Source organism: Manis pentadactyla, chromosome 2, assembly GCF_030020395.1.
Source record: "Manis pentadactyla isolate mManPen7 chromosome 2, mManPen7.hap1, whole genome shotgun sequence".
Lineage (NCBI taxonomy): Eukaryota > Metazoa > Chordata > Mammalia > Pholidota > Manidae > Manis > Manis pentadactyla.
This window is the reverse complement of record NC_080020.1, coordinates 822730-839035: the sequence shown is the minus strand read 5'-3', so window position 1 is coordinate 839035 and position 16306 is coordinate 822730. Positions and strand designations below refer to the sequence as shown.

The 16306-nt window shown below is 44.5% G+C and overlaps 1 protein-coding gene and 1 long non-coding RNA gene across 2 annotated transcripts in view; one reads left to right on the top strand and one right to left on the bottom strand.

Moving 5' to 3' along the window:
- Positions 1 to 395: 395 nt before the first annotated feature.
- LOC130679800 (uncharacterized) lies at positions 396 to 15388 on the bottom strand. The gene is made up of 3 exons (XR_008992749.1): positions 14198 to 15388; positions 12803 to 12974; positions 396 to 5002 (listed from the first exon to the last, which is right to left on the bottom strand). It is a non-coding gene; the product is annotated as an uncharacterized LOC130679800 (long non-coding RNA).
- A 289-nt stretch (positions 15389 to 15677) lies between these two features.
- Positions 15678 to 16306, top strand: part of INTS6 (integrator complex subunit 6) — an 81682-nt gene continuing 81053 nt past the window's right edge. The window contains exon 1 of the mRNA XM_057489196.1: positions 15678 to 16217. Coding sequence (XP_057345179.1) covers positions 16107 to 16217 — 111 coding nt within the window. The 5' untranslated portion in view covers positions 15678 to 16106. The remainder of the gene's footprint in view (positions 16218 to 16306) is intronic.

Genomic DNA, 16306 nt, shown 5'->3' with positions numbered 1-16306 from the left:
CCGGGCTGGAGTGGTGGCTGGATCGGTCAGGCAGCCAAGCCGCAAGGCTTTAAGGCTCTAGATGGGGGCGACAGTGATCCCAGTTCACGCAGCCAACAGCAGCAGAGCTGGACTTGAACATAAAGTGACTCTAGCTTGACAGCCTTAATGGAACTGGGAGGTGAGGTCTACTATATTGACAGGGAAACTGCTAGGTCAAAGGAAGGCCTTGGAATGAAGACAGAGCCTAAGATCCAGATGCCAAAGTTCTGGAGGGATGTTGCGTGGTTAAACACTTAATGTCTACCGTTCTGCTATTGAGTTAGGTTCAACAACAATCAAACATTACCTTTTGTTGAATCATGTTGTCGAAGATTCTTTTACAGTATTATTTTTGTTTTGCAAACCAGAACATATCTATAAAGAAGCTGGGAAACATAATTTAAAAATGAAATGTAATGCAAATTAAAATAATGAGATATCACGACACACCTATTAGAATGGCCACAGTCCAGACCACTGAAAGCACCAAATGCCAGTGAAGATGTGGAGCAACAGGAACTCTTGCACTTTGCTGGGGGAAATGCAAAATGGCACAGTTTGGCAGTTTCTCACAAAAATAAACATTCTCTTACCATACAGTCTAGCCATCTGGCTCCACTCCTTGGTATTTACCCAGAGGAGTTGCAAACCTACGGCCACATGAGAACCCAAACACAGATGTTTATAGCAGCCTTATTTATAATTGCCAAAACTTAGAAGCAACCAAGATGCCCTTTATAGGCGATGGATAAATAACCTGGTCCGTCTAGACAGTGGACTATTATTATCCAGTGCTAAAAACAAATGGGCTATCATCTAGTGAAAAAGGAATGGAGCGATCTTAGGTACACATGCCTCAGTCAAAGGAGCCAGTCTGGGAGGCCTGTGTGCTGTATGACCCCAGCTCTGTGATGTTTGTTAAAGGCGACCAGAGCAGATCTCTTTCCTCTGACTCCTCACCATCCTCCTCATCAAACTGGTGGGGGATCAAGACCAACCAGTCTATTCTGAAAGTGAATTCTCCTTTGCAGTTAGACTGTGTGTGTGATACATGTCGAGGAAATGAGTAATCGAAAGAACGTGTGTCAAGACTGCAGCAGGCATACTTCCTGCCTCACTGGATTCCTGTTTAAATCCTGCCTCTGCTGCTGCCTTGCTGGAAGGCCTTGGGAGAGTCACGTGGTCTCTCTGAACCTTAGAGAATATGTGTTGGATCTAAGTTTTCAATCTTTTAAGCTGAGGAACTCTATTACCAAACAAACTTACCTGGACACATACTATGTAAAATGGATGAAGTCAGAGTCAGAAGTAGTTTGGTTGAAAACTGGGGAAGGAGCTTTGAGGAAGGAAGTGTGAAAACCAGTAGACAAGGTGACCTTGAAAGTCCATCCCACACCTGACTCCTCCATTAACTACTTTGTCAAGGAATGCCATTGGGCTAAAAGAGTTACACTAGAACTGACTGGAAGGGGTTTCTGAAATTCTAATAGATTGAGGACATTAGAAATGAAAAGCAGATATGACTTAACACCCATTAGGATGGCTACATAAAGAATAAAAAGCAGAAAATAATAAATGTTGGCATGGATGTGGAGAAACTGGATTCCTTGAACATTACTGATAGGAACATAAAATTGTGCAGTTGCTGTGGAAAATAGTATGGTGGTTCTTTAAAAAATTAAACAGAATTACTACATAATGCAGCAAATTCCACTTCTAGATATATACCCAAAATAATTGAAAATAGGGACTTGAACAGATACTTATAGAACCCAGTTGTTCACAGCAGCAAAGGTTTTAGGTAGCCAAAAGATGGAAGCAACCCACATATCCATCAAAGGATGAATGGGTAAGCAATGTGGTTTTCCCATGCAATGGAATGTTATTCAGCTTCCAAAAGGAATGAAATCTTGCACGTGTCACAACACGGATGAACCGTGAACACATCATGCTAAGTGAAATAAGCAAGACACAGGAAGTCAAATATTGTATGATATCATTCCTCATACCTATATGAGGCACCTAGAATAGTTTCATAGAGACAGAACGTAGAATAGTGGTCGCCAAGATATAGGAAGCGGAAGCAGTGGGGAGTCAGTGCTGAATGCATACAGTGTTTGTGTTTGGGATGATGAAGTTCTGGTGATGGAGAGGGGTGGTGGTTGCATGGCAACAAGAATATACTTAATACCACTGAATTGTGTACTTAAAAATGGTTATAATAGTAAACTATGTGTAATGTATATTTTATCACAGCCAAAAAAAATACCAAGAAAATGAGAAACAGAAATAGAATGTATTTATTGGTCTTGGAATTATTGCAGTATTGAGAAAATCTACAGGGTGCATATGGTACCCAGAATGAGTGATATCTCATAATAAAGTCATTCTTCATGTTAGCACAGGGAGTTTTGTAAATGCTGATCTCAGGCTAAAGTTCATACTCGCCAGAGAAAGATCTGCATAGCACTGAGTCAGTGGTCATCTCAGTGGCTTTTAGGGTCAGACAGGGTGCCCCTTGTTCATTGTAGTGTAGTGGTCTCTGACGTCTAAGTCTCCAGTTCTTACTTCCATCGGAAGCCAGGAGTGACCACATATGCCACCACATGATCAAACTTTTCTAGGCAAGGCTCTAGGAGGCCTGTGTTGGAGCTGATGGCCCCGTGTCAGACCGCAGAAGGGGGCTCTGTTCCCGCAGCTGGCTGGGGCAGTGTTCAGCACTTGTGGCCATACAGGAAGGGAGTAATCTTGAGGTCACAGCTTGGAACCAAGGCTGGTGCCTCCTCGGGGAAAGCATAGATTAGGTCCATGGGTTTAAACCTAAGGTACTTCTGAAAAACTTCATTGTTAAACAATTGACAGACTTTCCTGTTCTCTGCTGTTGTTTGGCTGTCCTGACACAAAACAATATTAGAACGTAAGTGCAGGCGGTCCAAAGCCATATGGCAGCTCTGCAGTGGCCAGAACACTGGCTTCTGCTGTCTTACTACTCTGCTGTCCTTGAGTGTGGCCCTTGTCATCATGGACATCAAGATGTCCAGATACGTTTAGCAGCAAAATGGAGAAAAGGTGGGGAGATACATGCTCTTTCCCCTTAAATTTACAGCCCCAAAGAGCATACATCACTCTGCTCCCATCCCAAGACCAGCAAACACAGGATGCGAGGGAGGCTGGGTGATAGAATTGATTCCAAGAGCCTGTATGTCATGCTAAAATCCTGGGGTTCACGTACTGAAGGAAACACGTTGGACCCTCCTGATCTACTTGAAATATTGGTGACTGCTTGCACTCTCCTAAAATGGGGAGATGCCCTGGATCTTGAGTATTGAGTCCAGTCAGTTCTCTTTGTCTTGGGCTTATCTTTTGGTTGCTCCATGAAAAACTAGGGGGCTAAGCCTATTCGTGAGACAATAACCCGGTCAGGGTGTCAGCATATAGCTGCAGAGCCTGGTGGACACCAAGGCAGAGCCCTGTTGGGTGCTGGCCCTACCCAGCAAGGTCGTCTCCCTCCCACGTCATTCGCCCACTGCAGTGATGACTGTTTAGAGTTGTAAAAACTGAAAGATATGAGCATTTGCAAAACACTAAGCATAATGATTCCTAATGGACTTTAAAAATGATTAGTTCCCTTCCTTTTATGACACACACAAGCACACACACCTCTCATATTTAGTTAATTTTAAAGATACTTATTTACAACAGTCTATTTAATAAAAATTCACTTAACACAATATTGGATCATGCTTCAATGTTTTGTTTTATCATGGGGTTTGATGGGTACATGATGTGTCACATGTAGGAGGCGGATGTTAGATCTAGGTATTTTTATATCTATGAAATTCTGCTAATATTTAAAATTTTTCATGTGAAAAATGGTCAATTTTCTTATAAAATGCATATTCATCTTTTTTCTTGTCATTCCACAAAATTAAGTACCTTACATAAAACTACTGGTATTGCCATTTTTATACTAACACCTATAGCAAACTGGGAATTCTTGCAGGTGAAATCAGAAACCTAATGATCTCCATGTTTTGAAGGACAAGATCTTACTTACCAATATATGAATAATACTAATACATATTTGTGGCAATATTTTAATGGTCCATCAGATGTTATTTTCTGAACATGGTGTCACCAATTTGAACACCCTTTAGTTATGATAAAATATTGTTCATGATAATTAAGTACAATAGACAAATAGTTTCCAACTCATAAAACATGGAGAAAAAGGTCATTTATATTGAAAAATTTTGAGACTGCAGTGCACATTCATAAATGATAGACTGTTGTCCAATGATAATCTGGTTAATCAAATGAGTTTTTAAAGCTGCCACCCTGATATTTCAGTGCCAAGCAGAGTTTAGTAAAAATTTTTTTCTACTAAAAATTATTTTATTATCATAATTAGTTCTTTACATGTCTGAAAATACTTTTCATAATTACTACGGAAGAAATTTGGAGACATCACCACTAGTTTCATTGTTTTCTAACAAATAAGAGCTACCAGCTTTTCAGCACCTCCCAGGGCCAGGCGCCACCCACACGCTCTTCCTGACCTTGGCCGCAGCCCCCCAGTGCTACATGCTGGCGGCCTTCCCGACACAGTGCAGCCACCGTGCAGATAGGAGTGGCCGTGTAACACAGGTTGGCCAATCAGGCTTAAGGGGACATATTAGGAGTGGTTCCAGAAAATCTGTTTTTTAAGGAAGGCCAGCTCAGCTGACAGGCTTTCTTTTCTTCTTCCTATTACTTGTACCAAAGCAGACCTACAACACTTGAGGTGAAGCAGCTAATCACCAGCTGATGAGCACAGATTAAGACTGGCAGAACAGGAAAACACAAAGTCTCATGTTCTTACAACATTATAAGTGGACAAATGAGGCCTGCCTAGACTGCCTACCACTGACACACATGACAAAAATAACCCTTGTTTGCAGGCTTCTTACTCAGGGATGACTGCAACTCCCAACTGATTCACCTGCAAAGAAAATGTTGACCTTTCAGTCAGTGTCTGAGAGGAGGCAACCCAGATGGTGGGAAATGGGACAGTAATTTGATATATAGATATCAGAGTCATTAGTGATTTGATTTACAACTGGTTTGAGAACCTTGGAAGTGTTATATATCATGGGGAACACGCAATGTTAGGAACTATTTAAACATTTCCCTTAATTTTATTTCAATTGCCTTGGGCAAGTAAGTGTCTTTGACACAAGTCTGCACATTCTTATTGTTAATAACCCAAATACTTACTTTTAATACAAGAAAATTGCACTCGATTATTTCTAAGATTCCTTACAGAGGAACTATTAAAACACTGTACATGTTTGGCCCATCCTGAAATGGCAGCAGCCACCTGGCCCCCAAATGCGTAAGTCCTGGTAAATTTATGAACACTAGTGAGCCATAAATGTCCCCAGTAGAAAATGTGATACATGGGGACCATACTCTCCTTAAGACTTAGAGGAATAGTCTAAACAGACGGTAGCATTGATACTGTACATTGAGGTTTCACATGAAAGTGTTGAATGGAGTCACGAAAAGAACATAGACTCTGGTCTTGAATTTTGGTTTTCTAGACAGATTTTGCTTTTTTAGAAAGAATGAACAAAAATGCTAGACAAGTACAATACAGAGTAGAGTAAAAGCTTTCTTTCCAAACTGGCAAGTGATGGTAGATTGAAAAAGTCAATTACAGACATTAAAAAATGATGCTACACAGAGAAGACAATAACTCTACAGCATTTTACTACATTGATGGACAGTGACTGCAGTGGGGGGGGTGAGGACTTGATTATATGTGTCAATGTTGAAACCACAAGGTTGTTCATGTGAAACCTTCCTAAGATTGTATATCAATGATACTTTAATTTTAAAAAATGATGCTACATACCTTAAACTTTCTAAATTTATTTCACTTGTCAATCTTTTGAAATACAAAATCCTTCTAGATTTTTTTCCTTTTCTAGGCTTTTGGAGTTTTCTTGCTCACTCCTAATTTGACAGCAGTTTCTTTAATGACTTGTTCCACATTTCATTGGTTTAAACAATATTTCATTAATTAACATCATTACAAGTTCTATTGCTATAAAGGGGCTTGGAGAAAAACACAATACACTCCACAAGCATGGAACTTGTAGTGGGAGCAGACGTCCACAGTTGCATTGAAGGGAACCCTACTAGTTTTGAGTGTGTACCACACTGTGGGCATGTTTTAGAGGGGGAAGAGGAGCATCAGTTGACCTGGCGAATTACGTGAATGTCATTGGAGCTCCTAGGTCCCCTCATCTATCAGCCCTACGAGACATGGCACAGTAAGATGTTGGACTATGTTTCTGCTGTTTTAGAACATGCATCTTTGGAGACAAGTGAACTGAATATTAATAGTCTATTCTCACTGACATCCTAGAAGCTCTCACGTTACCCTTCACGTTGATCTTACGAGCAAATTGTCTCCCTGTATGTTCCTCTGTGCCCGAGTCTCTGCCTCATTTCCATGCTAGATACCCCGTTCCTACCATCTTCACAGGGACTGGAAGCCCTGTTCCTAAGCCCCAGTTCCCATGGAGGGCCACTGATAACTCCTGCCCAGATTCCAGTTCAATTCTGCTTTGTGACCTTGGACTATGTTATCAATATTACCTGCTCTCCTCTTCCTGCTCTCAAAAAGGAAAAACACTTGGCTTGCATGTTAGAAGACTAAGTGATCACGGGCGGCTCGAGCAGAGCACAAGCAGGGGCAATGACATTTTTCTTTTCTTCCCATTTACTTGATGCCAAACGACTTGGTCTTCGCCAGTTACTTCCTGTCACACTCCTGACTCAGAGCTCTGGCCACCTCAGGAATGTTGCTGAATCTCCTAGACGTAGGCTCACCACCTGCCTGCCAGGATCTTGGCCTGTTAAAAGCCCAGAAGATCTGCTTGCTCGTCTATGCTGTCCCCTACTGGCACTCGGGGGATTTCCCTGGGGCATTCACCCTGGCCTTCGTCTCGCTGGTCAGCTTGGGCAGCCGCCCATTTCCCGCTGCCCTCCTCAGCACCCATCCTTTCCACCTCCGCATTCTCTAAGATTGACTAAGTCATTCAACATCCATTAGATACTTATGTAAACTGGCTTTATTTAGGGTTCTCTAGAGAGGCAGAACCAGCAGAAACAACACAGGACATATCTACATACACACATACACTTTTATACATAGATTTATTTTTAATTTTTAGGATAGAGAGAAAAAAAGAGAGAGATTATAAAGAACTGGGTCACATGATTATGGAGGCTGAGAAATCCCAAGATCTGCAGTCGGCCAACTGGAGACGGAGCGGAGCCGGCCGAGTGGGTCTGGCCCACGGCCCAGCAGGCCAGGGACGCAGCAGAGCCAGGGTTTCAGCCCGAGTCTGAAGGCAGACAGAGACCACAGGTCTGCGCGTGGGTGGCAGGAGGGTCCCTCTGACTCTGAGAGGGTGGGCCTCTTTGCCATACACAGGTCTTGCCCTGGGCGAGGCCCACCACTTTGGGGGGAGGGCATCCCCTTTACTCGGTCTGCCCACTCAGATGCCAATTTCATCCAGAAACACCCTCGCAGACACACCCAGAATAATCTTAGACCAAACATCTGGGCACCCTGTGGCCCAGTCAAGTTGACACGTAAGATTAACCTTCACACTGGGCACTGTGCAAGGCATGGGTCATATTCTTGTCATCATTTCTGATCTTGGAAAAGTCAGGGCCCCTTCCTTCACATCCTGATGTTCCCACCTGTGCTCTTGACCTTGTCCTCCTCCTGAGGGCTGCCATCCCTCTCTCACCTTCCGTTTTTCCCTGTGCTTTCTCTACCTAAAAACATGTTTGGGTTTTTCCTTTCCATTGAAATAAAGGTTCTCTTTGGTCCTTTGAGCTACAATCCCATTTTTTTTTTTTTTAGTGCAAAAAGAAGTTTGTATTCTCTGTCTTCAATCATTCCCTACATTCCTTGGTGATCTGATTTACCTTACTGCTTCTGTCTCTATACTCCACTAACAAGAGCCTAGTAAAAGTCCACAATGGCTTTCTCCATGAACGGCTTTTGTCCAGTCTCCACTTCATGTTTCACTAACTTTTGAGAAAACACATTCTTCTTCACGAAATTCTCTTTTCTCTTGGCTTTGCCAAGTTGAGTTCCCAGGTGTCTACCTTCTTCTCGGCTAAATTTTGCCCTCTCCTCCCAGGTAATGTTCCTCATAGCATTCTGAACTTTTTTGGCATTTATCAAATTCCACTCCAAGTGGAATTTTAGTCCTTTTTGTAGCATGGGCTTTGCTCTGTTGACTTTGTGGACACCGTGTTCTTCACAAACCCCGGGTTCGTGGTGACCCTGTGTCAGTCAAGCCCGTCGGTGTCATTTTTCCTATAGCATTTGCTCATTTTGTGTCTCTGGGTCACAGTTTGGTAATTTTTGAAATGTTTCAAACTTTTCATTATCATTACATTTGTTATGGTGATCTGTAATTATTCCTGCTGAAAGCTGAGATGATGGCTAGCATTTTTTAACAATAAAGTATGCTTAATTAAGGTATGTATGTTGATTTTTGTAGACACAATGTTATTGCACACTTAATAGACTACCGTATAATGTAAACATAACCTTTATATACACTGGGAAACCAAGAAATTCACCTGACTTGCTTTATTGTGATTTTCACTTTCTTGTAGTGGTCTGGACCTGAACCCCCAATATCCCCAAGGCAGGCCCGCAGAGCTTTACAAGGGGAACACTTAGCCCCACCATTTTTTACTGGTCTTCCCTGCTTCCTTTTTCTCCAGAGCACTTACTATCTGACATAACATAAAGCTGACAGATTTACTGTCTCTCCTTCTCTCCCATAGGGCAGGACTGGGGACTGTTTGTTCACTAATCTATCTCCAAAATCCAGAGCAGTAACTAGTGTTCAAAGAATAGTTGTTGAATTATGCAAAGATTTATGTATAGGGCTGTTCAGTGTGTCACTATTTATAAAAGTAAAACATCTGGAAATAATCAGAACCTCGAGTAATAAGAGGAAAATAAATTGTGATATGTCCAGGGGTTGTAATATTATGTATTCGTTAAAAGTTATTTCATAAAGTTATCTAATGAGGAAGTGCTCACATTAAGTGGAAAAAAAGCAAAATAAAAAAGAATATATATAACAAAAGCCAATTTTGTTTAAATATAAAGGAGGGGATACATATGTACTAAAATGTTACCAGGGGCTACGTGTGGGAAGTGAGATTAAAACTGATTCTTGTTTTTCTGTTACCTTTGCATTCTGTAAATTTTTGACAAATAATGTTAAATAGAAAATTTTAAGGTAGAAAATTGTAAAACTTTAAAGGGAAAAAATGCATCCTCATTCCATTGCTTTGTTTGTTCTCTAGTTTGAATGAATTTCTCACTTCAGTTAGAGATCTGATTTGCATTCACCTTCTGGTACTGATTATATTCTGCCTGGTGTTATGTATCCTTACTTCCTCTACCAGGCTCTACACCTTCTGAAGTCGGAAATCATATAACTTTCAGAGCCTTTAACACCTGTCTCTACATTCGATTAACTCTTTGAAATAAAAAAATATTTAACATGTAGTAGCCAGGAATAAAATGTAGTGTTAGTTGCTTGGGGAAACTGCCAAAATATGTAATTTTCTTATGTGGATCAGTCCCTTGTGACTGGCCTATATTTAAAGCTGTATTAGAAGGATGACTATAGTACAAGTATTTTTAGGGTTTGGCCTAACAACCTCGCTGTTGCCTTTATTTACATACATTTTATTCGTTGCTGGTATATTATATGAAAACTTGATTCTGGAATAAATTTAGGCATGATAGTAGATTTCAGGGACCTGCCTCTCCGACTAGAATGTAAACTTCCTAAGAAAAGGTATTTTCCTCCATTCTCTTCACTGCTAAATTCCCAGCTCCTGTACATACTAGAGACTCAAGAAATATTTGACTAAATAAACATCATTGGTTATTAGAATTTATGGTTACCAGTAGTTTGGTGATATTCACTTTACATGACACAAGATGAATCTAATCTCACAATACTGTGATTCTGCCTGCATCTACTCACCGATTCTGTCACCTCCATGCCAGTTACAACCCTCTCCTTCCCTCCCCTGATGCCAATTCCACAGGGATTCCTACTTGTTCCCTGGGTTAGTGCAGGAATTGCCTACTTGGTCTTCTTGCCACTATCTTCCCATTCTAATCCATCTTCCCAGTTGTTACAGAAATTGTCTACAATGAGAATCTGATTATAGCACTCCTTTGCGCAAAAGCTTAGTCTCCCTATTGCCCAAAGATAAAATTCAGAATCTCATCTTTGGGCACGCAACCCCCGTAAGATGTGGCCCAGCCTTGCAGCCTCCTGTCCTGACTCCCCTCTGTCCCGCTGTCACTAACCCGTGAGGTCGACTGTCTGCCCTCGGTGCTCAGGGAGATCTTCGTATGTTCTCATGATGCTTACTTTAAGAGCTACGAGCACTAAATGGTATTTTCCCAATTCTGATGTGTACATTTCTTCTATTTTAACATCTCTAAAATTAGAAGTCAACTTGCAGTAATGGCATCTTACAATGCTGTCACCAGAAGGCAGTTTGTGTTGTAGCTGTCACAGCCTGTACATGGTTATTCCTGGTGGCACTAGACAGCAGCAAGCCCTAGACATTTCAGTCAACCACCCGCTTAAAAGCGGGTTGTGGTCTGAAGACCTGTCACTGAGGCCTTCTAGTAGGACACAGAAAGCGCCAACAGCAAGACTCTCATGGGACAGAAGCCATTGGTCTGGGGGGAGATGCTGGAGACAGGAGGGCAGTATTCTGTTATGACACATTGTATCACAATGCTCCTGGTCGGTAGAACTCGATACAGTGTGGAAAACTCTAATTGATAAGAAAGCATTGTGTCATAGTTTAATTAGAGCTTTTCTTTCTTTCAGAGGTTCAAGAACAATGGCATTTCTTAGAGTGGCATTCTGTGGCCTCAGAATCGATGATATACTGCACGTCACCCCACATTTTCAGAACTGTCCTTTCAGACAGGTCTTACTATGTCTGAAGCCTGCTGACTTATGAAGTGTATTTGCATTATCTGCTTATCTGTCTTCAGTCTTTCCATGAGGTTATAAACTCTCTGTGGCCTACCATAGTGCCTGTCACATAGTAGGTGTGCAATTAACGTTAATGGAAAGAACTACTGCAATGTTCATGCTCTTTTGCTAGAGAAACTGGTCATCTATGATTTTTTTTTTTAAGGAAATAATTGTTTTTATTTAGCTAGTTTTGTCTTCTCTCTAAATATTTTATAGTTAACATATTTACTTTTATAATGCAAAATACCAAATAATTTTATTAAATATCTTTAAGGGAGAAACAGGAATGACAGAGATGGGGCAGGCAAAAGTATGAGAGAGAATGAAGGGCCCTTTTCATCTACAGAGTATATAAGGTACTTTTATTTTTTATTTATTCATTCATTCAGTTAGTTATCATTAATCTACAATTACATGAAGAACATTATGTTTACTAGGCTACCCCATTCACAAAGTACCCCCCCAACCCCATCACAGTCACTGTCCATCAATCAGTGTAGTAAGATGCTGTAGAATCACTACATGTCTTCTCTGTGTTGCATAGCCCTCCCTGTGCCCCCCCCACATTATACATGCTAATCATAATACCCCCTTTCTTTTTCCCCACCCTTATCCTTCCCTTCCCACCCATCCTCCCCAGTCTCTTTCCCTTTGGTAACTGTTAGTCCATTCTTGGGTTCTGTGATTCTGCTGCTGTTTTGTTCCTTCAGTTTTTCTTTGTTTTTATACTCCACATATGAGTGAAATCATTTGGTACTTGTCTTTCTCCGCCTGGCTTATTTCACTGAGCATAATACCCTCTAGCTCCATCCATGTTGTTGCAAATGGTAGGATTTGTTTTCTTCTCATGGCTGAATAATATTCCATTGTGTATATGTACCACATCTTCTTTATCCATTCATCTACTGATGGACACTTAGGTTGCTTCCATTTCTTGGCTATTGTAAATAGTGCTGCGATAAACATAGGGGTCATCTATGATTCTTATCCTCAGTTTGGGTATGTCCATTCTCAGGGCTGACCTGGAATCATCTGAGCCTTCAACTACTACTATGAAATACTAAATACTGAAATCTTCTATTTCTTTTCATTGGTAGTCCCTAGTAGCATTTCTTCTGAGGACTGCTGTGTCAGGATGACCAGGACTGAATCTCTGTATATACACTCTCTGAATGCATTCTGCAGCATACTTGCATGTCTAATCTCATCCTTATTGGGTTCTTTTTTTGTTGTTGTTCTCAACCTCTCAACATTACTACTGGGATCTTAGTGCATGAAAACAGAGCTGAGGAGATGGTAAGACAGCCAAAAGAAACTCTGTTAGGTCACATACAAGGAACACTAGGTTCATCTGATCATTCTGTTCAGATGGCACACTCAGATACCACAAGCCAAGTAAATAGCACATAATTGTTTTTAAACTGTATTACACTGCTTACTTGGTTTAAAAGAATGTAAAAGGACTGATAACTCCTACATATGAATCTAATTAACCAGTTCTTGGTTCTGTTAGAATAGCTCCATTTCAACAATTTAGGTTATTGTTGACGCCAGAGTCACCACTCTTTCAGATGGTTTCATGCAATTGACTCACTCCCGTTAAGCTGGAGCCATAGCATTTGGGCAGCATTCCTTTAACAACAGTGGCCAAGAGCAAGCTTCCTCCCACATACCTGTTCTGAGCAAGGCCCTCCCAGGAAAATCTTCCTGCTGCGCTCACAGCTGGTTTCTCTCCAGCACAGCACGAGTGCGCTCTCCTCGTCTCTCCAGCTGAGTCTGGCGCAAGAGCTGGCTTCCGTCTCGGGGCCATGTTTTAGAAAGTAAGCCTGCTTTAACCAGAATTCCCTAGAATCACAGACTGAGTGAAGGGGAGAGTCACGTCTCCTGTCTCCCGCTTACTCCAAGGCCTAAGCTCCCCGAGGGGGCAGTGCGGATCTCTGGCACTACGCGGTTTTCCCTTTTTGGTTTTTGTCATAGTCAAATTCAAGCAACTTAAATAAGCCTATGATACAAGCCCACTGTGTCTATTTTGCTATCACATTTATAGTTTCTTCCCCGCTCTGATCTGAGTTCTTTATGAAATGCAGTAACTCTAAGGATATGCGAGGTTTTAAAGTTATTTACTGAGTACTGCTAGGTCCTAGACACATAGATATTGTTACACTTTAAGTACATAGTTCTTACTCACTATTACTTGTAAGATTCACCTGAAGAGCTTTTTAAAAAATGAGGTGGTCAGGGCCCAGCCCAGTTCCACTGAACGCCTCTGGGTGTAGGGATTTGCTACAGGATTTCTAAGCACTATGGGCAATACTGACATGAAGCTCCTGGCCCAGAACTTCTGATTTAAGCTGAATTGTCAACCAGTCACGAAGAATAAACTGGGCCAGTTTCAGTTGTATTTCCTGTCAACGCTCCAGGTTTCTCAGTGCCCCTGGGTTTGCCACCTTGTGTTCCTCCTCCTTTCCCGTGCTGCCTCAGGGCTTTGCTCTCAGCACCTCTGGGCTTCTGAACGGGAAACCTGGCCTTTGCTCGCAGGGCCCGTCAGAATCGCAGCTGGTGACCTGCTTCGGGCTGGCTCATCGGACTTGGCTCTCCTGACCTTCGCACCCAATCCCGGCTCTGCCACACACCTCCCCTTAGTAGGACAGCCGACCAGCTCCATTCAGTCAGGGAAGGAGAAGCAGGGTGGTTCCACCGGAAATCATCTTGAGTGACTGCAGCGGGTCGGGCCGGGACGCGTGCTCATCTACCCCGGCAGTCTCGTTTCTCTTCGAGCACCGCTTCGCGTTGACAACCCCACCTCAAAACTCTCATTTATATGGAGGCAAATCTTTAGCCTGGAATAAAGGCCCTTCACTGTTGGCGCTGATCTACCTCCCGGATCTTTTGCTGTTCTCCCTGTACCTGGGGTTCCAGCCCTGCTGGGCTTCGCTGTTCCCCAGGCCACTGGCAAACCTCCTTTCTTCAGCACATTTTTGATGTCTAGGACTTTTCCACCAGTAGCTCCTTTTCCTTTACCCACAAATCCAAATTCTACCAATCCTTTAAAGCCATGTTTCTCTAACCTGAGTGACGCAAAACGAAATTCTTAGGATTCTAGAGAATACATCCTAGGGGTAGTTAGAGGTCCACAGGCCAGGTTGAAAAGCACTGATAAAAGAAAACCGAAGCTCAATTCTATAAAAATCTCTTTCACTTGTAAATTATCATTTTGAAAGAAAACTTGTCTTTACAACTGGTACAAACGACTACAATGCAATGCTATATTCCAATTAAATTTAAAAAAATTTAAAGTATCAAATAACTCTGATTCTTATCTCCAGATCTAGAATCCCAGTTTGAGAAACACTGGAAAAAGTTCATCATCCCAGAGTAATAGTTTTTTGTAAAAAAATTATTTGGTGTCTAATCACTTTCTGCCTAGTGTTAATAATTTTACGTAATATTTTTCTATTAAAAACCGTAAGGTTTTTGAAGGCAGGGACTAATTTTTTAGCTCACTGGCTCGCAGCAAATACTGGATATCTAAGACCTGTATTTCGTATTTCCAGTCCAAATCTCTTAAAAATATCCCACTCTTCTATGGTGCTCACAGAGCATATTACTGAAATAGCCTTACTATAAATCAACAGGTCAGAGGTCGTCTTAAATATTAGGAATAGTTCAAGTTATGAAACTCAAAATTTTTACAAAGTGCTATGAAGTATGTTCTCTTCTATTACCGTTAACAGGAACAATTTCTCTAACGACTGGTAGGCACGTGAGAATTTCAGAATATAGAACGAAAAAAATGGAAATGCAAGGTGAGCAGGAGGGACTCCCTGAATACAGGCCCGGGAGTGTGAGTCCCCAGGGCAACGTGTTTTTCAGGCAGTCTTCAGTTTCCGAAGCGGCGTAGTCGCCCTCAGCCCTGAGGACACAGGGCCTGCCCTTCCTCCGCTGGGGACCCCGGAGGGCGGCCCGCGCCCGGGGCCCGGCAAGGCCGCGGGCGACGCTGTCCCCGTCCCCGCGAGCCGGCGGCCGGGCGAGGCGCGGAGCCCCCGGGCACAACCTCCCCCTCCCGCCCCGCCCATCCGCGCGCCCCACTCAGCCCCTCGCTCGCCGCCGGGGAGGTGTCCGCTCGGGCGGCCTCGGGGGAGCAAGGCTTCCGCGCCCCGCCCGTCGACCCCTACCACGGCCGAGGCCCAGCAGAGGCCGGCGGCACCGGCGCAGACTCGCAGCCGACCCCGCCCCCGCCGACCGGCCCGCCCCTTCCCGGAGCCGCCTCCGCAGCCGCCCGCTCGCCCCCCCCGCGCCCGCTCGCGCGCTCCCGCCGCCCCGCCTCCGCGCGTGCTCAGTAACTGTTCCGGGAGACGGCCTCCAAGCTCGCCCCGCCCCGCAGCTGTTTGAATATGCTAACGAGAGGCCGAGGGTGAGCCAGTAGGAGGACGGGGCGGTGTGTCACGTGGATCGAGGACGTGTCAGTGGGTGGAGCCTCTGCAGCCCCTGCCCGATTAAAATCGGAGTGTGCGAGAGAAAAGCGCTTCAGTAGCGAGGGGCTGAGAAAGTGGTGACACCGCCGGGGTGCGGAGGGAGTCCCCGAAACTTCTCCCAGAGCCCCGGGGCCCGTCCCCCAGCCCACTCCCTCGCCGCCGCTCCCAGTCCCCACTCCCTGCGCCGGGGCGGGGTGGGGAGAGGCCCGTCTCCCGCGGGGACACACACGGGGGCCGGGAGCGGGACGGGACCCGAGGCGGGGGGCGGCCCGACGGACGGACGGCCGGGCGCCCGCCCCAGCGGGCAGGCGGCGGAGGCGGGGTGCGAGGGGAGGACCGGGTTGGGAGTTTCCCCCCAACTGTCGGGGGAACTGTCCCCGCAGCCGGAGGGAGGCCCGGACGGCGCCCTCCCGGGGCCGCGCTCCCCGCCCCGCGCAGCGGCCGCCGGCGCCTCCACCTCGGCCGCCTCTCCGCCTCCGCGGCCGCGGCCCCGGCCAGCACTATGCCCATCTTGCTGTTCCTGATAGACACGTCTGCCTCCATGAACCAGCGCAGCCATCTGGGCACCACCTACCTGGACACGGCCAAAGGCGCGGTGGAGACCTTCATGAAGGTACCGGCCGACAGGGCCCGGGCCGGGGCTGCGGGGGCCTGGCGGCGGCCCCTCCCCCACGCGGGCGGCGGGCGGCCCGCGGGGGCGGC